The 26,481-nt window shown below is 42.6% G+C and overlaps 1 protein-coding gene across 5 annotated transcripts; it reads right to left on the reverse strand.

The window, feature by feature from the left end:
* Positions 1-245: 245 nt before the first annotated feature.
* On the reverse strand, positions 246-19,222 carry TPH1 (tryptophan hydroxylase 1). 5 transcript variants are annotated; one of them, XM_074842283.1, is made up of 13 exons: positions 19,205-19,222; positions 18,658-19,007; positions 16,767-16,910; positions 11,205-11,342; positions 10,055-10,238; positions 8,540-8,640; positions 7,782-7,849; positions 6,073-6,269; positions 5,465-5,600; positions 4,845-4,971; positions 3,620-3,715; positions 2,921-3,054; positions 246-2,627 (listed from the first exon to the last, which is right to left on the reverse strand). In XM_074842283.1, the coding sequence occupies exons 3-13, from the start codon at positions 16,791-16,793 to the stop codon at positions 2,453-2,455; spliced, it is 1,383 nt and encodes a 460-aa protein (XP_074698384.1). In that variant the 5' UTR covers positions 16,794-16,910; positions 18,658-19,007; positions 19,205-19,222; the 3' UTR covers positions 246-2,452. The 5 variants fall into 5 exon arrangements, with proteins under 5 accessions (XP_074698384.1, XP_074698385.1, XP_074698387.1 ...); XM_074842284.1 differs by lacking the exons at positions 18,658-19,007; positions 19,205-19,222 and adding an exon at positions 18,408-18,416; XM_074842286.1 differs by lacking the exons at positions 16,767-16,910; positions 18,658-19,007; positions 19,205-19,222 and adding an exon at positions 18,408-18,460.
* Positions 19,223-26,481: the final 7,259 nt, after the last annotated feature.

The raw sequence follows: 26,481 nt of genomic DNA on the forward strand, positions 1-26,481 counted from the left end.
CGCCGGCTCCGGCCGCCGCTTCCAGCACCCACCGCCCCAGAGCCGAAGCGCCCGGGGTGGCGGGGGAGCTCCCGCCGGGGTCGCGTCCTCAGCGCTCACCCCTTTCCCCAGAAACACAAGACTAAGCCTTTAAAAAGTGAGGGGGGAACAAGTCACGCTTTAAATAAATACCTACAGTTCCGAATGGAACCAGGTCACTTGCGTGGCGTGTCCGAACCACCGGATAAAAACCCTTGGTCAGAAGTGAGCGCTTTGTGTTTATTGCTACAGTGCTGAAGTAAAGGGGGTTTTGCTTTTAATAATTACCAAGTCATTTATTTCATTGGCATTCAAAACCTCCACAATAGTTTAAAATATTTAAATTATTACTGTTCTACATAGCCAGAAGGTTTGGATGTGTGAAGCCAAACATACATGTTGGAAATGCATCTTCTCTGTATTACTTTCAGCAGTTTACTTAATTTTTTGCTACACAAGTGCAAATAAAGATACAATTGCTGGTTTTCCAATGTATTCAAAATAGGTGCTAATTTACCGAGTATAAGGTTTCCTACTTCAAATGTATACATAGTTTGGACAAAGATTTGAAGTAAGCAGATCTATGTATGTTTCAACAACATCATAATCCCAACATATTTTAAAATGCAGCTGAATATTATCACAGAAGCAGACAAAGTAGAACTTCCCTTACTACTCACTAATAAGAAGGTTTCTTCTTTAGAAAGACAAAGCTCCTAAAATCTATTTTAAAGCATAATGTAAGCCATAAATGTTGTAGACCATATTTCTATGTCTTAAAAGTTCTTTTTAAAAAAAAAAAAGTTATAGTGGGTTAATAGTCACAGAAAAAAATTATCTAGACTAGATTTAAACAGTAAATATACTTGGAAAGATTGGGCCAGCGATTGCTTACGGAGCAGATGTGGCCTACTAGGAAGCATATGAAACTCAAACTGATTTTCAATCACAGAGGTTCATGAAAGTCCTTTCAAGTTCTCAAAATCCGGGACTAGCGTCTCCAGTGTATTTAAGATTTCAGTCCCTTTTTTCCAGCGACCTCCACAGCTGCAAATTCTGAATTTCCCAATAAGCTCTACCTATGAAGAACCAGTGCCTAGGATGGTATTAAATACACCCTGCACATCACAGACCTTCCATTCAAATGTATCATATCCTGTAGACACGTTCATTTCATTGCCAGGGTCGGCAGAAACGCAGCGGGCACAGCTTTGTACAGCTACGTGGGACGCTGAAACTGTGGAGCCCTGAAACCCGGGAAGTTTGCTACAATGTGGTACAGACAATTCAGCAGGACACTGCTTCCCCCCACTTGTAAAGTGAGCTTTAGAATTAAATACACTTTACGCTACAAGGTAGTTTGTTGCATTCATAGCCACAGAATTCCCATGAACCGCTTGGGCCTTTCTGTTATCATTTGCTTGGCAGGGAATGAAGGTGTTCAGGCCTAGTAAAGAAGAAACAAGATGTAATTTTGTGCAGCTTAATAAAGTGACCAAGCAATTAATAGGATACTTACTCTTACAAAAAGCAGACTAGACTATGAACTTTGCCTGTTATTTTAAACTTTGGTGTTATTTTAGAACTGATGAAACTATGTGGAATATTAAATTGTAATTTGGAAATGGTTTTAGGCTTTATGCTAAGTCAGTACCCAATGACTTGCTATATTTTTTGCTAAATTAATTAAATTAGGGAAAAGGCAAATGGTATTTCTGTAAGGAAAGGTCTTCCCTCAGGTGCAGTAACCTGGACAGCAACAAAAATCCTGAGTCTGAGCCGACAGCAAATCTCTTAAAATAAACAGAATTAGGATTTCTGTATCTCTGCCTTATACTAGAAACATGACAAACAGCACATTTGCAATTCTTTGGGGGCAAGAATGATCCCTTTGAAAGCAAGATTTGACTCCTCAATTTTATCATGGTGAACCTCCAGCTATTTGTGTCCTGATGCCTGCATTGTAATCATTTGAGTTTTAAACTTAGTAGCACAGACTTAGAAGCACTGATTACTATAGCTTCTACGCTATAAAGTCTGCAATGCTGTAAAATCAGTAGCGTAGACTACTAGAGTCAGAAATAGACATTTCCCTGTGGTGAATTATTCCGTTATTGCCTCATAAACCACCTTCTGCAGCATCTGATTCCAGCCCGGATCCACAGACCACACTTTTGCTCCAGTCTAGCAATTTCTCTACTCCCCCACTAGATTTTCAATGGCAGCTCCAGGCATTTTTTAACCACGGGGGACGGAGGAATACATTCTGTAAGGGATTTTACACAGAGAAACACGATAAAGTTATTATCCTTATGGGCCATTCACTCTTCCATTTGTAAAGGAGAGAGTTCTGCATACAACACATTACATTTCTAGAAAGAAATCAGTAGGGAAAAGAAAAGAGTTGCCAAGTGCACCACTGCTGACAGGGGCGTTAAACTTCCAGCTGCTTGCCCATCTTGCTGAGGGCATCGCTGACAATGTCCAGCTCGTGACGTAGCTCGTTTACCACACTGGCAATGCTCTTCATGTCCTTCAGAATCTGCACACTTTGAGTGTATGGATTGTACTTCACGCCAAATGGGCGCTTGATGGTTTTTGCAAACTCTCTATTCAAGTGAAAAAAAAGGAGTTATAAACGAAATGCAAATGCATCCTTTGTACACAGTCATTATCAATAACCATTTTTCTAAACTACTTTCTTAAGAATAGTTGTAATTTTCAAGTAGCTCATCATCTTTCCCACCCAGTACATGGTAGACCAAGCAAATACTAATCTCGGCTTTCCAACCCCATAAAAGATAATTGTAAAACCGTGATAAGAATAAAGGGGTTGGTGCTGCTACTGAGAGATGTGTGAAATCAAACCTGTTTTTATAAAACAGAGGAAAAAAATCTGTACCTCATCTTTTCCTTTGCGTCTTCAAAACTTTCAGAAACAAAGTAAACCTCCTGGAAAGTTGTAATGAGGCATTCTTGCTTGCAAGTGACCTTTGGATCAAAAGGCTTGACTTTGGCACTGCCAGAGAGCGAGTGCTGGTAACATAATGTGTTATCATGTGTCAGAGGAACATCACCACCCAGAGAATCCACGAGGAAGGTGCCATGAGGTAGAGTGAATAAAAAAAGATTAAATGAGACCATATTTAGTGAATTGCCTCTTCACATTTTTATCTGCAAATGAACAGTGGTTAAAGCTTAACAAATGGGAAAACTCTGAGCAGGCATATTCTGCCAATTTGGGTCAAAAAAGGGATCCCTCAGAGATGAGCCTCATGTGTAAACAAGAGCAATATTTTCAGAATCTGGTTAAACCAGCAGAGCTTTATTCTGAAAAGAGTTACTTGGAAGGTAATGTTAAGAAATACCAGTCATCTAATGCTTCCTGCAAAAGATACGGGAGCTGCTCAGCATATATCCAAAAGCAGACTGTCCAGTAGTTACTACCACAGTGAATTTTCTTAAAGTCTAGTAGGTATCTAGGAGTTTTCAAAAAAAAAGGTTTTTGGAATTATATTTAATAAAAAACAGGGCAAAACAGTGACAATAATAATCAGGTACAAACAAAGAAAAGAGGTAAATTGGCAGTAGATATTCTTACCTTGAGCTCACTAATCGAAGAGAGCAAGCCAGCCCCATAAACTCGTAGCTGTCCCTCTTGCTTGCACAAGCCAAACTCTACAGTGAAGAAGTAGCACTGAAACAGAGAAGGGAGTAAAATAATTCAGCCTTCTGTAAAAATGCTGTGGGGAACTAGATGGGGGCATTTCTATTTGTAGGTAGTGTCAAACAGTTGCAAATCTCAGACAGTCATCAGCTGGTTTATCTTTCTCCGATATTTAAAGAGGAGGGAAAACAGAATGTAAGGGTGAAGAACCACAGGATTGCATGTTTGTCATAAGAAAGACTGATGTTGCAGATCACCCATCTAGGCTAGAAGCTGTTAATGTCAGTAGGAACATTGAGATGTAAATCTGTTTTGAGAAATATTGTCATGACATGACAGCTTCAGCTTAAAAGAAACAGTGGATAGAGAAGATCTCTGTGACTCAGTCAAAACATCAGCCCACTACAGTTTGTTTCTCATTTGCTTAGTGGCTTGTAAAATTAAAGATATTTAGTTTGCTGGATTTCAGGATATCTGCAAGTATATGGGAAGGAACGCTATTTTCATAGATGGCTTAGTTCTGCTCCCACTGAAGGCAGTAGAAATTTTACCACTAGCTATAGCAGGTGGGGAAAATATTTTTTTTAAATCAGCAAACCAGTTCTTTCATAACTGGCATAAATTATTTTTCATCCAAATTTAATTTTCATCTTAAAATACGTTTACCAAAGCATCCAGAAACTGATATCCAGGAAATAAGATTAATTTATAATATTGGAATTTCTTGGCTGAAAAGTATCTAATGCTAGCATTCACCACATTCAATGAAAACACCATATCATTGCCATTCATTCTACACATTAAAGAAATAGATTACTTTTAAAATCATTGAATCATGTTACCAGAAGTAAGAAGATTTTGTCTGGAAAGAACAGACTGTAGAATTTCAATCTGGAAGAACTGATCTACCACTAGAAGTTGCACCCTTACTTGACAGCCAAGTGAAGAAAAATATCAATCATATCAACATTAAAATGTATTTTTTTCCATGCATGGAAAATTGTTATATGCCCTAAAAGCCAAGGACCAGTGAAACACATAAATCTAGCAGCTGATGTGGCTAATGTTGACATAAAGCTCCAAATTGATACCATGGAGTGGGATCAGCCTAGAAAAGCACAAAGCTTTCAATGGGATCACCAGGCATACAAACACTCACTGTTGCCAGTTTTTGGACAGCCTCATCTGATGCCCCAAGTGATGCAAGACCAATTTCCTGGGAGAACTGAGCAAAACTGGGTTCAGCCAAAAGAGGGACATGCCCTAGGAGCTCATGGCAGGTATCACTGGGAAAAGAAACAAAACAAGAAATCTCATGATCTGTTTTTGTGGTAGAGTGAGAAAGCAGCACCACTGAACAGACACAATGTCTTGAGTTAAATTATTTAATATCCAAAAGACAGGAAAGCGTCCATCATTTTTAGCTGAAAGCAACCTACTCTATGTAAGTACATGAACTCAGATTTTCAAATTAAGCTGTCTAAAATTAAGGTCTGAGCTCCACATTTATGAGGCAATCAAACATTAAACTAACTCTGTGCACAATGACATCAGCAAGAGCTCTCCAACTACACGCTGTACTTTTGAAAATCCTGCACTTAGGAAGGTGGCACTTGAGCATGCTAAAACTTCATTACATTCAGTGTGAAGGCTGAGTCTTCAGCACCTTAAAAATAAGTTTTCTTGCTGGTGTTCTTGAATAGCTTTTAAGTAGCTTGTCTCTGGGCAGTGAGATTTAAAACTCTCTCTCAAATTCTACCCCAAGATTAAATGACTCACGGCTCTGGTGTATAGAGAGGGTCCGAGCTGTGCCTAACATATTGAGTGCAGTGAAAAACTCTGAATGCTAATCCTGCCAAGAAGTCTCTGGGTGACAGATATCCAGCAACAGGGCGAATGGTGAAACCTGTGCGCTCTGAAAAGGAACAGAGAGATTGTATATTAGTTTAGTGTAGAACTGCACAATGTTGTCACCTTTCCTGTTACAACTGGGGCAAAAGCCACAGCACTACCTTGGCTCAAGAGCATATGGGAAATTCAGGCATGATTAGAAAAATTAGGCCTAAGCTTGAGAATGACCAACATTTAGTAAAAATGTCCTGGCCTGTATCAGTGGATTTCCTACGATTTCATGCCTAGAGCCAACACCATACAGCTAGGTATCTCTTTAGCCAACTCTAACAGTCTTTTCAGAGGTAGCATGGCCCCTCAAACATCACTGTTTGTATATATTCAAGACACAATATATTAAAACATGGTTGGCCAAAAGGGCTCTTAAAGGACCAGAATGAATACCAGCAAAAGTGACCAAGGATGTTTTCTTGAGCCCACAAAATGGCAGTGTGATTTGCAATGGACCTTAGTTCCTTTCTCTATAAGAAAATTACCTTTCAGGAAGCGGGACACATCTTCCAGCTGGGGGATATTGTCTTCCCTGTACCCACAGTATTTGGTGAGCAAGGGTAAGTTTTTAAGGTACTCTCTGCAGGCATGAGTTGGGTAAAGCTTGTTAAGCTCTCGGTACACAGTGCCCCAAGTCTTGATCTCCTCCTCAGTGAATTCAATCTTGGGAATCGGGTCACCGCTACAAGGAGAAGAGGAAGAAAGGACATGCCTGGTTAAATGGCTAATAATGGATGACTCATTTGCCTACTATTATTATTTAACATCTATACGGCTGTGACACCTGGTCAGGGTGCATTAGGCACTGTCAAATACACAGTGAGATCTGGTCTATGCCCTGGGCAGCTTTTAGTCTAAGGGCTTGCTCCGTTTTCTGCCTAAATCAACTGACAGAAATCTTTGCATTGACCTCACTGGAGCCTGAAAGCTTCAGGTCTGTAAGCAGCTTCTTAGGTGTTTAGTGCTGAGAGTAACATTTAAAATACCTGCACAACCTTTACAGTTTCAGGACCTGCAAACACATCCTTTTCCCTGTTGGACTTCCCTGTCTGCAATTACTCTCCATTACCTTTTTGATTTGTTTTGGAAAAAGAGAATTCCCTAAATTAACAACACATTGCGTGGAAGCAGCTAAATATACACATTAGGTAAAAATCACACTTCTCTGCAGAGGAGACAAGCATCTGTCTGAACATATTAATTGTAGTCTATATCTCCTATTTAGCCCTCAGGATCTTGATTAACGGGGATTATAGCAAGGGTGTGACCTAAAGCCCACTAAACGCAATGGGAGTGTTACACTGAGCTTCCACTGCCAGCCAGGTAACCAGCATGGCAAATGCTTTCCCTAGGGAATCTGTTAACAACACATTAACAGTAACCGGCTCTGTGCTGTGGTAACCAGTTGCATTAATACACAGTGCAACAGAGCTCTAGATACCCACCATTTCTAGGTCATTTCCAACTGAGGAACCTGGCATCTTAATTCAAGCAGGCAACAGCAACATGAAAATCATGTTTAGAATTTACAGCACTGGGCTAAGAAACTCTTGCTGCTTTAAGAGCTCCCCCCCCAAGCAGCATCTCTAAAGACATAAGCTCTTCAAGTTTCTTTTCACAGAAAACTTCTTATCTACACATCACATGCACTAGTTTGAACCAGGAAAGAAAACTCAAGTATTAACATTTTCCCAGATAGCTTACACTCGGTGGTCAATGGGCTATATACTGGGTTGTGCCTCCCCTCTCTCTCCTTCGCAGAGGAGACCAACCTGCCCTAGTCAAGTCAGCACGTCCTGGCACAGGCAGCTGTGCAACACACGTTGTCCACCCTCTTCCTTTGTGGCACCCATTTCCAGAGAAGTGGGGAGGGACCGCAGAGTCCAAATGCACCATGCTGCAGGAAGCCCCCGCTGGCATCACTGCTCATCTGAGGATCAGCACTGCTGCAGACACCATAATGGCCAAGCAACCATGGCCTCAGACTGATCAGAGGCCCACAGAGCTGTAAGATAGCCTAGATCTACCTTTTAATCTTGTCTTACATCTCCCCTCCTTTTACCCCTCTAGCTCTGATTCCTGAGTCAAGCATATCTCAGAGAGATCTGAGCCCAGGGAAGGTGATCTCCTGCCAGCCCACTCTGCTATTATTTCAAGGCACCCAGAAGGCTTATTCTGCAAGAAGTCAACTTACTGTTTGTAGTTCATAGCCAGGTCTGCAAAATACTTTCGCCTCTTGCGATAGACATTGTCTTTGAAACCCTGTCAGGAGGAAGGAGAAAAAGTTAAATGAGTTTCCAAGCTGTAGTAAATAAATTAATTTAAAACAGGACGCTTGAAATTTCTTCAGTTGGGAAATATAAAAGTATGCTGTGTAAGAATGAGAGGACAGGGCAGGAACTTCACAGCTGTAGTCTGAAATGTTTGATAACTGTGAACTAAGCCAATACTCCAATTCAAAGCAAGAGTCAGTGGGTTTATGCATGCAACTATATATTCAGTTGGCAAGGATTCATTTTAATGATATCAGTATTTATACAAACTTTGTTACTTGCTTGGTTATTCTAAATTACAGAAAAAATTTCCCATTTGCACTGTCCCAAGTACCAATTTGTTTGCTCCAATTATAGTAAGGAAGAAAGAAAGAACAGGAACCAAACCTGAGTCACAATAGCTTTTTTTTTTTATTATTTGTATGAGACCACTCGGGGCCCAGACCTGGAGACCTTGCACAACAAATAAGCCTTGTAGAAAGGCACAGGAGCTGAATTCAGTGACAGCCTTGCCTGAACTAGGAAAAAGATGTTGAAACCCCCGAGAGAAGGTGCTCAGACCCACAGAGACGCCGTTCAGGGGAAGGAGAGGGAGGACGAAAAGCTGCACATTTTTAAAGTAAGCTCCACAAAGCATGTTTTCACTAAGGATAAGGTATAGGGAGGAAAAAATACTTACTGGATGGTCAGCATCCAAATCAGACCCATACATCAGCACTCGGTTTGCACACTTATCCAAATCTGAGATCTTCTTCGGAAACCAGGGAACATTCTCCATGTCTAGGGAACGCATGGAATCCACAAAGTTATTAATAACGCCGAGCATGCTGAGGGAGGAAACGCTACTTTCAAGTATGGTTATGGTGGTTACAAGCAAAATCTATAAATTAAAAGGGCATGAATAAGACAAGGGAGTCCACTGCCTATCTGGCACCAGCCTACAGCTCACACTTCCTCTTCTGTCACTGCCACAGTCTGCCTTCAGAGCACAGCCAGCTCCAAAGCGTCCAGGGGAGGAAACAGTTAATATGGGTTTTCTGTGGCCCTTAACTGTCATTACAGTTAAAGGAGCATCTAGAGGCTCCCACTGAGACATGGCCTCCTTGTTTGAACTGCTGTGAATCTTCTAGGATACAAAGTGTGCAAGAGTAGAGAAGTGATTTGCCTGCAGTCCCCAGGCAGAGTGGGAGCAGGTTTGAGTCCTCCCATCCTGCTTTACTGACCATGGGAAATAAACATTGTTCTGTGGTTATGTACCTCAGAAGCATTCAGCTTTGCTGATGAGTTTGTGAGGGAAGAGGAGGAGAGGGAGGCCCTGCAGCTTTACAGCCTTTTAGAGATGCTTAATTACAGTTTTCCTACTGACTACTTTTTTTATAGCCTAAGAGAGTTTTTAACAAAGCTCTTGGCAGAGCGGCTAATACACAGCTTCTCTGCCCCGATGCTCTTCAGTTTTCTTAAAAAGGTCAGCGGAGTGTTTAGATTGAAATTCCCTTTACTTAGGGCTAAAGTAAGCTGTTTTTATCCAAGAACACCAGATCTCACCTTCCCCTACCTACCAGCCTGTGCCAAGCACAGTGGCTGAGAAATACATGGGACCTACTTCCTGATGCCCTGAACTTCAGGCACCTCTTTAACTAGAAGCAAAGGTAAACAGGATGTGAAGCATCCTAAAGTTAAAAGGCACCTCTTTCACACTAATACAAGTAACCAGTTATGATGAAAAGTGCTTAAGAAAAATTTAAATCACGAGTGACATGAGGAAATAGCAGAATCCATCTCCCACTCTCACCAGTGTCTGAACTGGGATCTGTCAGTATTATACCTCTGTCACCATGGTGTACGGTCACTAGCCAAGCCCTGCATTCCGACTTTGTCTACATGCTGGCCTGCAGCGCCTTCAGGGGTGCAGGAACTCCCATCGATGTGAGTTGTGCTGTACTGGGAAGGGATGGGAGCACAGATAACGAACATGCAATTTGCACCCGCCTAAAACAGCCTGTATTCCTCCTAGGTGACACCAGCCAACGCAGCCTACTCATACTGACCAAATTACACTCATTCACAACACAGAAGCATAAACCTGGTAGCTGCTGATTGAAAACTACACAAATACAGATGTGGACACCATAAAAAGATTTCAAAGCAACACCCTGAGAACTGCATTTTCAACAGAACTGCCTTTTGTACGTACCATCTTCCTGGACATTGAAATGCTCTGTCGGGTTCATAGAGACAACGTTGACATGGGATTTCAGGAGGTGGAAGATCTCATTCAGTTGTTCCCTGTTACTGTCACAGTCCACAAAGATCTCAAACTCAGAATTTCGTCTCTTGGACTTCCGTGACTCAATGTGTACCAGATTTACATGCTTCTCCTGTTTTGTAAGAAGTAATGTTTTCAAACAGATTGACTAAAAGCAGTTGACTAAAAACTAAAATTTGTTTTCCAAATGAATACAGCCATGGACTATTCACCACCTTTGTGAAGCTATTGTAGTTAATTTGATCTCTTAACAAAACTTTCCTTATTGGAGGGGGGGAAATAGTTTGATTTTAAAAAACCTCCCATTCAGAAGAAAAGGAAAGAGAACCTGTGTCTTTCAATTTCATTTACATTCAGGAAGCACAGAAAGACACAGTCAGGAGGTTTAAATTCATAGACCTTTTTCTTTCATCCCTCCCATAGGAAGCTGATTAGCAACTGGGTCTGGGGAAATTCAGCAAAATGCCAATCAAGTCACCATGTAATTATCTCACAAGCAAGCAAGGGATTTAAAAGCAGTCATTTTCAGGGTGCAAATTTCACTTTTATTTGAAAAATTATTTAATCATATGTCTTATATGAGGAACATAGAGAAAACTCCAGGCTAAGACACGCAGGGTCAGATGGCAGTGGCACTGCACATATTCCTTGCAATGGAAGAAGTGCAGTTGTGCAATTGCAGTTCCTCTGTCACCCTCAGTCTGGCTAGGCAGGGTGACAAGGGCACTGGACTCAACTCAGCACAGGTCAGCACCCCAAGAGTCTACCTGCCATCAGCAGGAGCTTCAGACCCACCTCGTATATGCAGTAGAAACAATATCCTCTTTTCATGGGGGGAAAAGACAAAACTCTCTCAATCTTTAGCCGGTGCAGATGATATGTTTTGTGAAGATTTTTAGCCAACCAGCATCTAATTTCTGAGGCATAAATTTGCCTTTGTGGGTGATTTTGGGTGCAAAGTGGGAGCCAGGTTAGGAATCACATTCTTAATAAATGGATGTAATTAATTCTGCTGTGTCCAAAATATCCTTACAATTTAAAAATACAGAGCTGCTGTAGCAATGTGATCACTACATACCTGAAAGAGTTTTAATGCTTTTACAAGTCCTCCAACTTCATTCTTCAAGGAAAAAATTATGGCTGTTCTTCCTCTTTCAGATGCATGGTCTTCATTCTCTTTATTATCTTCAATCATCATGTAATTTGATTTATTTAACTAAATGCAAACAAAAAAGGTTTTTTGAATGGCTAGTAGTGCAAAAAGTGTGAAGTTTTACATTTCTGTAATATTGTGCTTTGATCCACCACAAAAGGAAAGGTGACAATTAAATTATTACACAATAACAGGCATAAAGTTAGGCACACATAGAATCCGTGAGAGCTGAGGATAAAATACTGAGATTTCTTTTTTCAGTTGAACGATTTTATAGACATCTTTAGTCATTCTCCGGGATGCAGAAAACATTTCAAAGTATAGTTTATAATTAGCATTGGTATTTTATGGGGAGGGAGTTATAAGATGTCAGCAGAAATAGTAAAGTTGTACAAAATACTTGTTAGCAAATTCATTGAACATTGGTAAAGAGAATGATCCAAAACCCACTGGATATAGGTAGGAAAAGATGAATCAGGATTTAGCAGATCAGAACTGAAAAATCATTGCCTTTCTCCTGCTACATAACTGGAAAGCACTGCTTTTACAGAGAAGGGAGACAAAACCTAGGGAGTCAAAATGTTATGTTGACCAGAATCTGTTGACTATAGAGACAGTCCCACTGATCAACCACAACCAAGTTATTCCATCTGTCAGGACCCCTAATTCACATGCCAAACCTTTATCATAATCACGCAGATCACACACTAAAAATTTTCAGACATCCAACGCTGTAGGACCATGTGGTTTTGTACCTTACTAGTGATCACATTCCTGACCGTGTTGAAAACAGTTGATATCACAGACCATATTCTCAGCTACCTGTAGCCAGGCCATAAATGGAGATAATATTGCAATTGTTAAGAATGTGGAAAATGCAAAGTAAAGAAAAAATACAAAGTTTAGAAGTCTCATATGTCTTCTAATCTTGCAAAAAGAAACAAAAAAGGTTAAGTTTGTGAAGGAGCCAATGAGAAAGAGGAAAGGAACAATGAAGGCACATTATTGTTACTTGGAATTATTTTTTGATCTGACACAGCTTTTAAAAATATGACAATTTGGTGGAATTTTCAGGAATGGAAAGAGCAAAACCAAAAATGCAGTCAAAATACAGCAGTTCTGTTAATTCCCATCTACAGTCTCTCCAACTCTAACCTCTTTAAAATGGCTAATGCTGAACAGCTAAGTATTTCTATCTATAACTGATAGATTTAAAAATAAAACCCAGGTTTTACTTATCTTTTATTAAAATGTTCCCATGTAGCTTTCACATTAAGAAGATAATCTGCCTAACAAAATAATGAAATTAGTTTCAATCCGAATTGAATGGTTTACAACAAGGCAGATATTTGATGCTGCTCTAAGAAAGGTTTCAAGCAGGTCACTAGATGTGAGCTCTTTGGGGTGCTGAGGTGGTACCCCATGGAAGAGGTCTTGCTCCGAGGCCACTGATGCTAGTGGAAATATCTGAATTTCTGACAGGGACCCCACCTCTAACGAGTTGTCACTATATGATGAGCCTGGACAACAGTGTCAGTCCTTCACACTGAGATCCAGCAAAGCCACTCCATCAGCTTGAGCCCAGACATCAAATTCTCTGCTGCAAGTGGGTGACAGGGGCCAATCCAGGTTCTGCTGAGCAGCCTGCAGGTCTCACAGCTCGCTTCAGCGAGCATCAGACCAGGATCACAAGAGCCAGGGACAGGCACTGAGCAAGGGTGCTTCAAACAGAAAAGAAGCAGCTAATAACTCCACAATTCCATAAAGGTTATTGGTTGTTTTCTCAAGTGCAGAGATCGCCAGTCGTGTGAGCCAAATCTTATTCATGCAATACTGCTGTAGAAGAAGCTGGATGCAAAGAAGTCTCCATTACAAACAGAGTTAGATGGTGGTCTCTGAAGGCAAAAACTGTTGGGCTGCTTTACGTATATGGCTTATAGGCAGCATGTTGGCTTGATTCCACATTCAGGATCATTGACTTAAAACAAGATCAGCTTACGAGATTTGGCGTAGTTGCATGCAATATAATAAGATGCACAGCGAGGACAAACCATGTGCATTGAAGACTAATGGTCTTATTTTGTATTTTGCTAGTTCAACTAACATTGTGTTTAGGATCAGGTGACAACATTTATAAAGTAATATGCTTAAGAGAACAATGAAGAAAATACAACAAAACGCACTGTGCTCTTACATTAAGTTCCAAAAATGACTTCTAGTTTAGAAATTTGAAAAAGTTGCAGAAGAGCAATTCAGATGCCTACACAGCCAAACACACCCCACTTACATCTCTAACCCTAAACCAACATTAATCTTTCGCTTTCAATTAAAAAACGGACTGAAAACAGGTCTGTGTTAATGCAGCAACCATTTTGGTGCAATACAAGAGAAAATGGTAATGCAAAAACAATTCATCTCCTCCAACAGCTGCACCTTCACTTTCATTTTATTCTGTATCAGTAAGTCGGCTCTAATCAAATCTGACACTTTTCCTTGAGCTTTCTGGAGGGTGAGGGGGGAATTAATATTGCATTGATGCTTGTTATTAATTGTGCAAATTATTAACTGATTTGCCATCAATCTGACTCAAGCCTTAATGAAAATACACAAGCACAGGGATACTCTAAAGCCCTTATTTAGATAGATATCTAGGTGCCTTCTGGTTAAAGATCTCTCCTTTTGGAGCCCATAGCAATTACCTTCCCTTTTGCCACCTCCCCAAAGAATATTCTCTGTGAGACAGATATTTGAGGGTGCATATTTTGTGCTTTAATTCTTTATATTAATGGATAGCCAAGATTTAAAATTATCCAAACATACTTGTCTAAAGGAAATTACATTTTAGAGTCGTATATTGAAAAAAATCTTTTTAAAGATTTGATACAGATTGCCATTAACTGTACTTGATAAGAAGTCTCAACAGGCATTTTACGTCCTCCTCCCTCTTTAAGTATCTGCTTACTTTCTCACTGTCCTTTTGACACAGTTCTTATACCAGGGAAGGATGAAGACATGATCTTATGAATGACCACGACTAGGTGTCACATTACAGGGAAATTTTTCAGCCACACCAAAGGTCTTCCTTAGATTTAGTTCTCAGACACCAAACTGAAAGCTGTGCTGAACAGTTTATCTGGCTTCCAAAGATCTGAGGGATACGGCAAAACAATCTTTTGTCAAACTTTACTGCATTACAGTCAACATTCTTGTTCTCACAAGGAATTTTACTGACTTTATGAGCCGCACAGCATCAGTAACTGCAGCCAACACATAAGCGCTGATTTTACCTGATCTTCTCCGATGTACTGAGCATATTCCCACTGTAACATGAAATAATCCATGAGCGGATTTTTCTGGGCTACATCACACCCTCTTTCTCCTAAGCAATAAGTGCACCAGAAGTTACTTTTGTTCTACCTTACTTTCATCCGCTCGCATTTGAGTTTCACCACATTTTTCCCCCCTTCTGCCCAGAAGCAGCCGCCCAACCAGCCCCAGCCCCAGCCCCAGCCCCGGTCCCGGTCCCGCAGCCCTGAGCTCTCACCTGGCCGGCAGCCTCCCGCGGGCAGGGCACCGCCTCCAGCGACCCGCCGCGCCGGGCCGCGGGGTGCATGGCCGGGCAGCGGGACCGGCAGCGGGACCGGCAGTGCGGCGCTCGGCGGCCGCTTTATGGAGGGGCCGAGAGCCGCCCCTAATCGCCCGCCGCGGGGGGCGGAGGAGGAGGGAGGAAGGCGGGGGGAAGCGCTGCCCGGCCCCTCTGGGGAAGGGGCTCCGTAACCCTCTTCCTAACACCCGCTGGAAGCTGTTTATTCAAACGCTGTTGGCGGAGCAGGGATGCTCGGATGCACCGAGCACCCACCATCTCTGCACCCCAAAAAAACCCGCACAAAAAGAGATGCTTTCCCTCCCGGGTTACACCTTGGTCACCCGTACGAGAAAGATTAAGAGGGGGGACAGAGAAGACTGACTTTTTGTGGGTAACTTTGTGGGGTTTGCAGCTAACATGAATTTGCACGCCACGGGGCTGAGGGGGGCCAGCACTTGGATGGAGGGGTCTGGCTACCTCCGGCGTGCCCACAGCCTCCTCCCCACACCTGTCCCCTCACCGCAAATTGATATGTACGCTGCCAGGGGGGAAAGGAAGGCAAACTGCCTAATAAATGAGAGGTGGTGAGGGCTGGGTCCACAGCAGAGGGGAAATACACAAAGTCGCCCACAAGGCGATGGCTTAGCCACGGGGAACCGGTGGCCCAGGCGAGGAGCTCCCCTAAACGCCCTACGAGGCTGCTGCAGAAAGCACATAGTGCAGGTTGGAGTCTCTAAGAGAAACACAGTGGGTGGATGTATAGAGTTCTTCACAAAAAATAACTGAATTTATTGCTGTGAAAATAAATTGCAGCACATTACTTTTCTAAAAAAACTTCTGCACATTGAGGAAGAGTAACTACACTTCGATTAGCAGGAAACTATATTTTCATATCTTATCTATGGTGTCATTTATTTTCTGTATAGATCTAGACATATGTTCATATTTTAGAAACTATCACCGTTTTTAGACTCCAATAAGCCCAGTCCTCACTGTCTCCTCTCAGGTCAGACTTGGCAACAAGATAAGGGGATTTGTGGTACACAGCAGGAGAAGCCAAAATGTTCCCCGGGAACATAATCCCTTGGAGGCTTTAGGGGTTTGGGGGGAGAGAGATTGATTATTTTGTGTTGGGCATGGGGCTGTCCAAAAACAGAGATTCTGGTCTTTCCATATGTTTCTTTCAAACCAACCTTTCAGAGAAATGCTCAAAATCAGCCACAACTAGTTTTACCCTAATTTACTCAAATGTCTGAAAAGTCTCCAGTATTTTTCTCTTCAGTGCCTAAAATATTGGAACCTTGATTCCAGATAGATCTCTTTGACAGTGGTGTAACATAAATGAGAAATTATACTGGTGAAGCCAAAAAACATCTAACAGAGGCCAACAGGGTCACACATCTCCCATCTTCCTAGAAGACATTGAACTTCAAACAATCTTGTTTCTAAGAGAACTGAGGGTGACTAGCTCAGCACTTCAGACACAGCACAGGATTGAAAGAGCATGGCTGTAAGTGATGACGTAGCTGGAAAAGCCAGTTTGTGCCAGTTTGCTAATGGGATATATTTTGTCACCAGATGCTTCAATTTTCCCTTCATAAAGAAAATGGAGTGTTTATTCACTGTATGTCTTAATCCTACAACAGACATTTCACTTCCGTCTTGCAGAATAGATCTCCCCATCAAACAAGCTGACTCAAAAAGCAAACAATTCGTAGGATCTTTACCCAGAATCTTAAGCATGTGAGAGCCTGATATTAGTAATGAATCCATAAACATGGGCACAGTAAGATATTTATGACCGAATATGACTAATCTGTCAGTTTTCCCTAGCTTAAATGCAGCAATAATAAGAACTAACATGTCATTCTGCATATGATTTTTTTTTTTTAATTACTCACTAGGTAGCCCCCTAGAAGTTCTTCCATTGCAGGTAAGCATCTTTTATTTGGAAATCTGGGCTCAGGCTGGGTTTCCAGTACTTCCTGATAGCAGCCTGGTTGAAATTCCCGTGCTTTCTTTTCTGTCAAAATGTTGTGCTCATCCTTGATAAAATTTGAAAGAAAACACAAGATACAATTCTCACTCACATTTCCTCAGGTGTCAGAAGACAGCTAAGTTCGGGTCATTTTAACTGTGAATGAAGGATTTTTATTTTTTTTGTAACTTTTACTCTGATCTGCCTTTCCCTCTCCTTCAAAGGCTATAAGCTTTCACAAGATACATTGGGAAAGCCAGTTTATTCCTGGTGTGTATATATGGATTATTCTAGTGTTAAGGGACATGGATGTTCTCCTCTACAGCCCCAATCTGTAAAGATGCTCAAAGAAGAGTCAGTTACCCAAGCACTTCTGAAAACCCACTCTCTCCCCAGGAGACAAGAGCAGCAGTGGTTTGGTTAGCATCTACAGGTACCTGAAGACATGAAGCACAGGGAAGGGCACAGAACAGTCCAAGGGGCCACACCAAGACACAAGATGGTGAAGCTGAGCTCAGCAGAAGCACACAAGCTTCACGGCACACAAGAGCCATGGAGGGGATATAAACTGAGCTGCCAGCTATGCCAGATTTAAGGGCACTTCCTACCTCCGAGGCTCCAGCCTGATAAACAGACAGGAGTGCTCCTGCCTCCCATCCTCGCCCTGTCATTTCTAATTTGAGCAGGAGCTTTCTGGGACACTGGTCATCCCTCTCCTCATACCTAACACCGTGGAGCCGGCAGTCAGCCCGGCCTGTCACTGCTGATACAATGCGAGCAGTACAGTAACAGCCAAGGAAATTTAACCTAATATGAAATTAATCAGTTACATAGAGATAACTGGGGTGCCCAGAATTTTGGGGAGCCGATTAAAGTTGATTCACTGGTTTAGTAAGAAGTGTTTGTTCACCACAGCCAATACCCTGTAGTCTGAAAGAGCAGAACCACAAAGCATGAACTGACTTGATTACAGCCTGTTTTCACTGGGTGCTCACTGGAGCCTGCTCTGCTCCTCTCCATGCAGGGTTTCCAGCTCCTGTGAATCTGCAGATGGTTTTATAGGAGAACTATTAAAAGCTTTCAGATGAAAAGCTGAATCTTCACAGTTTTAGGGTTGCAGAGTTTCAGAAAACCATCACTCTGTCACGAGCGCAACTGCTGCTCTGGGTTTTCACAGCCAGCGGGACACTTCTACCTTCTCCCTAACGCTGGCAGCGTATCCTACCATTTAAGAATGGTGGCTTGGGGCCCTCACCACAGAAAAGAGCAATATGGCACAGCAAGACTACTAGCAGTCAGGTGTGGAGTGCAATGCAAACAGGACAGCAACGTGCACAGGTGCTAGTCTGCTCATCCTGGGAGGAGGCAGCACAAGCAAAGACCAGAAAATGTCTGAAATGTCACAGAGTTCGTCTGCAGGAGCACTGAGGCAGAGAGAAGCCAAAGGTTTTCAGTAGGACATCAGGAGTCTACACAGACCATGAGGTGGGAAGGAGTTGTGAAGGACAAAGACACAACCTGGGGCATCGCATCAACACCACAGGGAAAACAGGTCTCTCCTTACCTCATGAGAGATAAGGCAATCCAGTGATTTCTTTTCATTTTTTAAAAGCCCACAGGAGGTTTCTCACATACAGCTTCTCATACAGACAAAGCCCTCCAGACAGATAATCAGCACCTGAGGATCGAGTACTGGTCTGACCCTGCTCAAAAGTGGGTCAAGCTGATCACACGTTTTGCAAGGCAGCATTTTGCCATGTGCAGCTGCTGCAAAACCTATTGCATTGGCACAGAGCAACTGTGATAGCACTCACCAGGAGGGCTACGAGAGCTGGCTTTTGATTACGTTATTCCCTCATAATTCCTCCATGAATCCTCCTTTTCTCAGCAGCCTCCAGATCCAAGTGAGAGCGTGGTGTCAGACTGAGAAGTCCCATGTTTTCTGGGCCTTTTGCTGGAGCCTCTGAGAACATCAAATGGCTCCAGAAGAGGCCACAACTCTATTTCTGCTTCCCAGCTGCTGAGAGGTGACTCTTCTCCTCTAGTTTTTTGGGGGTTTCTGTTTTGTTCTTCAAAGCAGGTACTTGACAGCAGAGTTTATAACCAGACAGCGGTGCTGACGCTTATGGGTCATTTGTAGATAAATGCTCTGGAAATTTTTAGGCTGAAAAGTATTAAAAACAAAGTGTTACACCTCCAGATCTTCCCCTCCCTAGAGAGCCACACAGTAAAGGGACTCACTTTTTGCTGTCTGTGAAACAGAACAGCATAAACCTTCTGCCCTACGTCTCCTTTTCCTCCCACTCTGAGAAAGTTTGCTCTCCATGGGTCATAGGTAAAATATGCAGGGACTCAACTAACCTGGCACATCTTTCCAGACACAGCACAAGTCTTGTATCCAAGCTGGTCTGAAAAAAAAAACAGACAGGAAAAAAGAAAAATCAGTGTAGTACAGGGGGTCTCAAGAGCTCCAGCGCTGGGGTAGAGACAGAGTCAGATGATGATTTTGTTCAACTGGCAACAACTGATGAGGCAAGAACCATGGAAAGGCAGGTTAGGAATGATCTGCAGGAATATTAATCTTCTGCTGAAAGATAAGATTATCTGCCTGAACACAGCAAGACTGAAGGAGAGAATCAGTCAGCCCTAAAGTCTTCTCAATCTCATCAAGGTCATCGGTGTAAATTACCCCTTTCTCCCTGTATGGTAGGAGAAAGTGCTCTAATCTCCAATGAGGTAATTTCACAGCATCATTTCTGGGACATAAACCTCCTCAGCCATCTCTTGGACTTCATTTGGCCCAGCCACCTGCCTTTCCAACCAAGAGCATTTGCCTGACACCACATGGCCACTTAAAGCTTTCCAGAAAAAGGTATGAAGTATTAAATCCCTGAACAAAACAGGTTTAATACAACAGTATTAAGTCTGCTCTAATCATAATTACCTTCTTCAGAGTAAACTACTGCAGATTCTAGTCACAGCCCTCTGCCTTTGTGTTAATTAACTGCTGTAGACAAGTTATGCCTGTAAGAATCGCATGGCACTTAGGCAAGCACTATGGAAGCTGCAGAAAGTGCAAAGACAAACACCATGCAGGCCTTTGAAACAGTTTTCCAGTACAGGTTTTAAGATCTTCCTCACATTCTGCTTGCATTTTATGGATGGCCTCATATACCAATGCCTGAAAAACTGCTGGTCTGAAAAAATTTCACTCATTTTCTTCTTCTGATTTTTAATATTTATAAAACATTGACCATAACACCTAAGCAGCATCACTAGCTTCCATTTACTTTCTAATCTTCATTCTCCCAACTTTTGACTTCTCTCACTTAAAGGAGAGAACCTATCATGGTGGTTTAGGTCATTTACTTAAACGCTGAGAGTTAAACAGCTCCAAATCCAAAAGCTTTTCAAATTTTCTAATAATGTATGGATCTGAAGTCCCTGGCTTTCAACAAGGGAATTCTTCATTTGCTCCTATCTTCCATGAACCACCATTCTTCTAACAAGTGCTTCCCAGGGCAATTCACCTAACCTTTCACCAGCATGAGGCTACAACAGTGTCACGCACTGTACTCAGAGCAACCATCAGGAAACGTCTGGAAGTCTCAGTGCAGTAACTCAGCTCAGGGGACCACATCCCTGTGAGGGTGGTTTAGCAATGAGTTAACTCTCCATGTTACTGAATAGTTGTTGAATAATAAAGCATTTGATTCATAACCAGTTAATAAGCAACAGAAGATACAGGGGAATTTAAATTACACAATTATTGAAAACATTTACAAATATATTTTTCCAATGAAAAGTGTAAGAACCAATCAGGCAAATTACCCACTCAGCATGATTCAGCCAGCTGTAGTATCAATAGCCTTTAAGCACGCTTATTTTGAAAAGCCAGAGATGCTGTGTAAATCTACTGAAGCACATCTAGCCAACAGACCATTCTCTGTTTGTATATTTGCTCTGGACTGTTTAAAGAAATAATATTAGCTCTTTCATCTGAGCCAGGTAATATTTTTCTTTTCATAAAAGCTAAAAAAAATCATGAGTGACATGGGCTCTGAGCAAACAAGGTGTAGTTTTTCCTAACAACACCTTTGCAAGCTTTTTTACAAAAGGTTAGTTAAGATGCTACTGGGGCAAGGAGAAACCATGCTCTGATTTGTTTTCACCAGTGAATATGTCACAGATCTGACATTTCAAACAAAACAGTTGTCTGACTGGGAACCAAAGTCCCGAAAGAGCTCTTTGCTCCAACTATTCTGGAGTTAGTGGGTACAGAAGTGCCAACTACAACTTTTTTTTTTCCTTATCTACTCAACATTGGCCAAATCACCTCAAGTTAAATCTGCAGGAAGCAACAGAGCTCTGGTCCTGCACCAGTTGGCAAAAATTCCCCATAGTACTACAGCAAAGAGGATTTAGTCAGCAACCACCATCAACTAGGGGTGGCGAAAGCCAAGCAGAAAGCTTGACAAACTGATCTACATACTGCCTCGAAACTGCAGCTTAGAGAGGACAAGGAAATACTGCATTTCCATTAGCACAACCTGAGTCTTAGAAATACTCCTCTGCTCGGGCTCGCGCACCAATCCTGCCCTGCTGGCAAGCTGGTCGAATGACTACACAGGTAAAGCGGGAGGGTCACACATCCACAGCCCTGCTCACAGCTGTCGGTGCAAAGGTGACAGCCAGGCAGGCAGGCAGTGCCGCTGGTCCCAAGCGAGAGGAGCAGGGCAGGCCCGGGGATGGCACCCAGGTGCAGCCGACAGGTCCCCAGACAGGTCAGTAGTGGCGAGCAGGCCTGAGGTCAAGCTGGGGAATCAAGCCAGCAAGCTGAGCTCAGCGAGAGACGTGACCAGGCACAGCATACCTGCTGTGTAGCTCAGACCGGGGTGAAGGGGAGGCTCACAGCTGTTTCCACAGCAGTCTGAGCCCAGGTTACGTAGCTGCACTGCACCAATCCTGGCCATCAGCTCCAAAGCCCTGGCAAGGGGTGAGAGGCTGAGAAGCTGCATGGTGCTGAGGGCTGTGGCACCAAAGCTGCCATTGCTGTGAGCTGCAAAGAGCTCAGAGTACAGGGTTGCCACAGGCAACCTCAGCCACCAGCACTGAAAACAACCACCCTTAGCATTCAGAGTAACATGGGATCTAAAGCCAAGGATTACTTCTGACCAGGTCCTAGTACTTCTCCCTCCCTTAAACAGAAAGTGTAGTAGAAGAGGACTCCATTCATTGAGGAACAACCACCCTGCTCTCACTATTTCTACTACATTATCATCTCTATTAAAAAACTCAAGAATTATCCAGTTCTTTCACATCCTAGGCAAACACAAAGCAAAATAGTCAAATGCATAAATAAGCCTCCTGATAAGAGAAGTGACTGAGTGTTTGTTAACCTCAGCCTGTTGGCCTAATTAGTATAACAGCAGCATATTTTGCATTCAAAGTGAGGTGGAACAAGTTAACAAAGGAGGAAGCTTTGTACTTGCTAATGATATGAGTAAGCACAGCTCAGAAAGCGATTCAGCAGACTTTGATCCACTCAGAAAAGAGGAGAGCTCATCAGGCACTTCTAACAGCCTTACCATGAGCGTGCGCCAGTAACCAGCTTCTACCATATTCATATTAATTTAGGAAGTTTATCTGACATTAGATTTCTTAAATGCAAGAAGCAGAAAGACTGCATTCAATGTACTTCAGACACCTTAAAAATAGCAAGGCCACAGGAAATCAAGAGCTGACTCTAAGGTCCAAACCATCACAGAAGACATTGGGTCTGCCTGTTACAGCAGGTTTTTTGTATCCATTTCTCTTCCTTGCTGTAAACAATCAGCCTTTCTGAAACAGAGGACGTGGCCAGATTTTTCGTTCCTAGCCAATCTGTTATGTTCCATCCATGTTTCAAATTAAAATGAGCTTGGAGGACCATTCTCAGCCTGCAGACTACACCTCCCCATCTGCAGAAATGCTGGAGTTCACACAGCAAAACAGACTACAGGTCTGTAGTCTGCCAGTCAGAGAGGGACCTGGGGGTGTTGATTGACAGCCGGCTGAACACAAGCCAGCAGTGTGCCCAGGTGGCCAAGAAGGCCAATGGCATCCTGGCTTGCATCAGAACTAGCGTGGCCAGCAGGGACAGGGAAGGGATCTTACCCCTGTACTCGGCACTGGTGAGGCCGCACCTCGATTACTGGGTTCAGTTTTGGGCCCCTCACTACAAAAAGGCCATTGAATGACTCGAGCGTGTCCAGAGAAGGGCAACGAAGCTGGTGCAGGGTCTGGAGCACAGGTCTGATGGGGAGCGGCTGAGGGAACTGGGGGGGTTTAGTCTGGAGAAGAGGAGGCTGAGGGGAGACCTCATGGCCCTCTACAGCTACCTGAAAGGAGGGTGCAGAGAGGGGGGATGAGTCTCTTTAACCAAGTAACAAGCGATAGGACAAGAGGGAATGGCCTCAAGCTGCGCCAGGGCAGGGTCAGACTGGCTCTTAGGAAGTATTTCTGTCCAGAAGGGGCTGTTGGGCGTTGGAATGGGCTGCCCAGGGCAGGGGTGGAGTCCCCGTCCCTGGAGAGGTTGAAGAGTCGGGTTGACCCAGCGCTGAGGGATCTGGTGGAGTTGGGAACTGTCAATGTTAGGTTAATGGTTGGACTGGATGATCTTCAAGGTCTTTTCCAACTGACATGATTCTGTGATTCTACTGAGGGCAGATTCCAGTCTAGGAACTAACACTGACCACTGGTGAGCATGAACAAAGTAAATTAAATCACAGTTACTTTCTGCTGTAAGGATGAAAACCAGCAAGCAATGAAAACCCATCAATTCACAGTAGGGACTTTAAACACACTGGCAATTGTAAAATGTTCAGCCTTGGAGCTGTAAAACACATCATCGTTCTCAAGACTGGCAAAAGCTGTTCATCTCACCGTGTTCTCATGACAGACGTTTTTTCCCCTCTGAGTTTCTTTTATCTTATTAGATTTTAGCTCCCATTATAGTTAGGACAATTTTGCAATGGGGCAAAATTAATTAGTTTGCATCAAAGAAAGGCTCCTTGAAACGTAACGCTAATGAGTTTCATCTGCCTGATTAGAGGGCTTTGCTTTTAGTAACACTTGCTGCAAAATTTTGTTTCAGAGAAATACAACATTATAAGAATATTCAAGGCTAAAAGCATTAGCTAAACAGTAACCAGGATAATGGATAAAAGATTGGGGTGGTAAACTGTGAGCAGACATATATATAACTGAATATTGACAAGAATATGCAAGTCTAGACCAGAACAGATTAATGAAGATTGAACGAAGATGTGTTTGCACAAGCAGAGCCTTGTACAATTTGCTACAGTATATTTAGTGAACTAATACTACACCTTGCATCTATTCACAATGCTTTTAGGAATTAACTGGAAAAGAGCTAGGGATGGGAAAAGAGAGTACTAATGTTTAGAAAGAAAAGATGGGAAAAAAGTTCATTCTGGATGAATCAAACTAATTTTTAATATCTGGCAAGCTACCTGGACAAAATATTTGCTTATTTTTAAATCTGTTTTTAGTCAAGAACAAATTGTGTTTAATCAGCTTTGGTTTCAACTGGTGGGAGAATTGCTCCAGAGGACAAAGGGGATTAAATAGATTTGGTATTTCTTGCTTTTATTAAGCTTTTTCATCCCCCCACACTTTCTCTTTCCTTATTAGTACAAGCAATTAAGAAAATACAGTCTGGAATGAATTTCCTGATAGGCAGATGCAAATTCACCTGAAAAATCACATGGTAAAAGTAGTTATCAGAGATCTGCTGGTAAATCAGGCATAGCACACCATAAATGATACCCGCATAGACACACGCTGTGTCATTTGCAAATAACACACATGACATAAGCACATGTAGTAGAATATAAATGAACTGTCTCTCCTGTGATTATATCTCCCTCCATAAATGTCCCCAGCACATACACAAGGCCGAAGCTGCTGTCAGGAACAGCTCCATTTGATGAGGCAGAAAGCCCACGCTGGGGCAAGGATGTGCTTTTACACAATGCTCTCCATCTGTGGCCAGACTAAGAAATCACTTTAAATTTGTGACTGTGCTCTCAAAAACACACAGGCAGACGGTTGAGCAGCACAACTGAACAGGCAGTCACTTCTGGCTGGTGGAAAACACTTAATCCAGATCTGCTGCTGAATCACATCACAAGGCACCAAGGGGTTATGCGGCTTAAGGCAGTTAAATACAAAAAGCCTTTGGATAAACTGAGAACTGAATTCAAACCTCTTTTCTCCCTTTCCTCTGTTTTGATAAGGTTTCAACTTGAACATTACCACTTTTTGTCAAAATTATCTTGACCTGCAACTGGCAACACTGAAACCTTGATGTTTTTATCCTTTTTGCCAACCTAACACAGGAATTTAAATTAAAAAAAAAAACCCTCATTTCAAACACCCATGTGTCCTCTTCCTCTGATGCCATGCACATACTGCACCTGTGCATAATCTTTCTCCTGATGGCCTTCTGCAACGGTCAACAACAACAAAAAAGACTGCGCCTGTTATTCATAAGCTTTTTGTTATTTCTCAGAAGCAGCAAAAGGACCCAGAGCATGTGTGGGAAGAAGCATTGTTTAATTAAGTTTACTTCTTTCAAGTCTGAGTAAACTCAGGGATCAGCAGAACTAGTTAATTAAATCATGACAGCAGTTCCTTTACCCTATAAGGGCAACTACATCATGCTGTATCACATTCAGCAGGTTCTTCCAAAAAAGTGCGCTCAACCCTTACACCATGGACCAAAAATAAGTCTCCTACACAGGGGTACTGCAGTATTAAGAGCTCTTCTAAGGCAAAAGGTGACATCTGTGGAGTAGCACTGTGATTATTTTCTACACTTCCTTCTTGAGGGTTGGCTCCAGATCTGTTGGTGAAAGCTAGTGATAACACTGCAATCTGATTCTGATCCTTAAGTTCATTGCTGAGAGCACTGGCCAAGAGGGAAGCGAGCAGGGTGGGCTCCAAGGTGCACTCACACAGATGCTGCCCCAGCACAGTGCTGGATGCTGCCCTTACCCCCCTGCTCTGGCATCCACAAAGGCTGGAGAAGCAGAAAGGCTGCAAGAAGTTTGCCTCTCGAGGCTACACCTGGCTGCTCTTGCTGGCTTTGTCCCTTGTACCCATAAACACATTCATGGGGTAGGAGTTGGCCTGGGCAACTCCAACCGCACTCCAGAGCAACTCCATGCCAGTATCTTCTGTATCTCTCTCCCACCTCCTTCTAGTTGTAGCCAAAACCTCTCCAAGGGGAGGAAAAGGAAAAGGACAAACGTACCCTTCATTTGGGCTTGGGACTTTCCCACATGAACAGCTCACATTGCACAATGCCAGTACCTTTAGGTCCCTCAAAGGCTTTCGTTGGACCTATGTCATTTGCCAGCTCATACACAATTTCCCACGTTTCTTTTTATCCCTCATAAATGTCTTCCATCTAAAGAGCTTACAAAGCTGGAGTCCTTCCTTGCTGATCCATGTTTTCACCATTCATTTTCCCTTTTCCCATTACTCCAGCCTTTTCTATCCACTATTTCTCCTGCTTCCGTTCAGCCATCCTAGTGGCCTCATCCCAAATGACAAAATGGAGTTAGATTTGC

Source organism: Strix aluco, chromosome 16 (genome assembly GCF_031877795.1).
Source record: "Strix aluco isolate bStrAlu1 chromosome 16, bStrAlu1.hap1, whole genome shotgun sequence".
Taxonomy (NCBI): domain Eukaryota; kingdom Metazoa; phylum Chordata; class Aves; order Strigiformes; family Strigidae; genus Strix; species Strix aluco.

Bases quoted from the DNA above. Each gene is read 5' to 3' on its own strand.
- TPH1 (XM_074842282.1), bottom strand. From the start codon at position 14,892: ATGCACCCCGCGGCCCGGCGCGGCGGGTCGCTGGAGGCGGTGCCCTGC. The intron at 11,343-14,823 runs GTGAGAGCTCAG...GTTTGCATTTAG, and splicing joins CGCGGGAGGCTGCCGGCCAG to TTAAATAAATCAAATTACAT. The intron at 7,850-8,539 runs GTAAGTATTTTT...TCCTCCTGACAG, and splicing joins ATTTGGATGCTGACCATCCA to GGTTTCAAAGACAATGTCTA.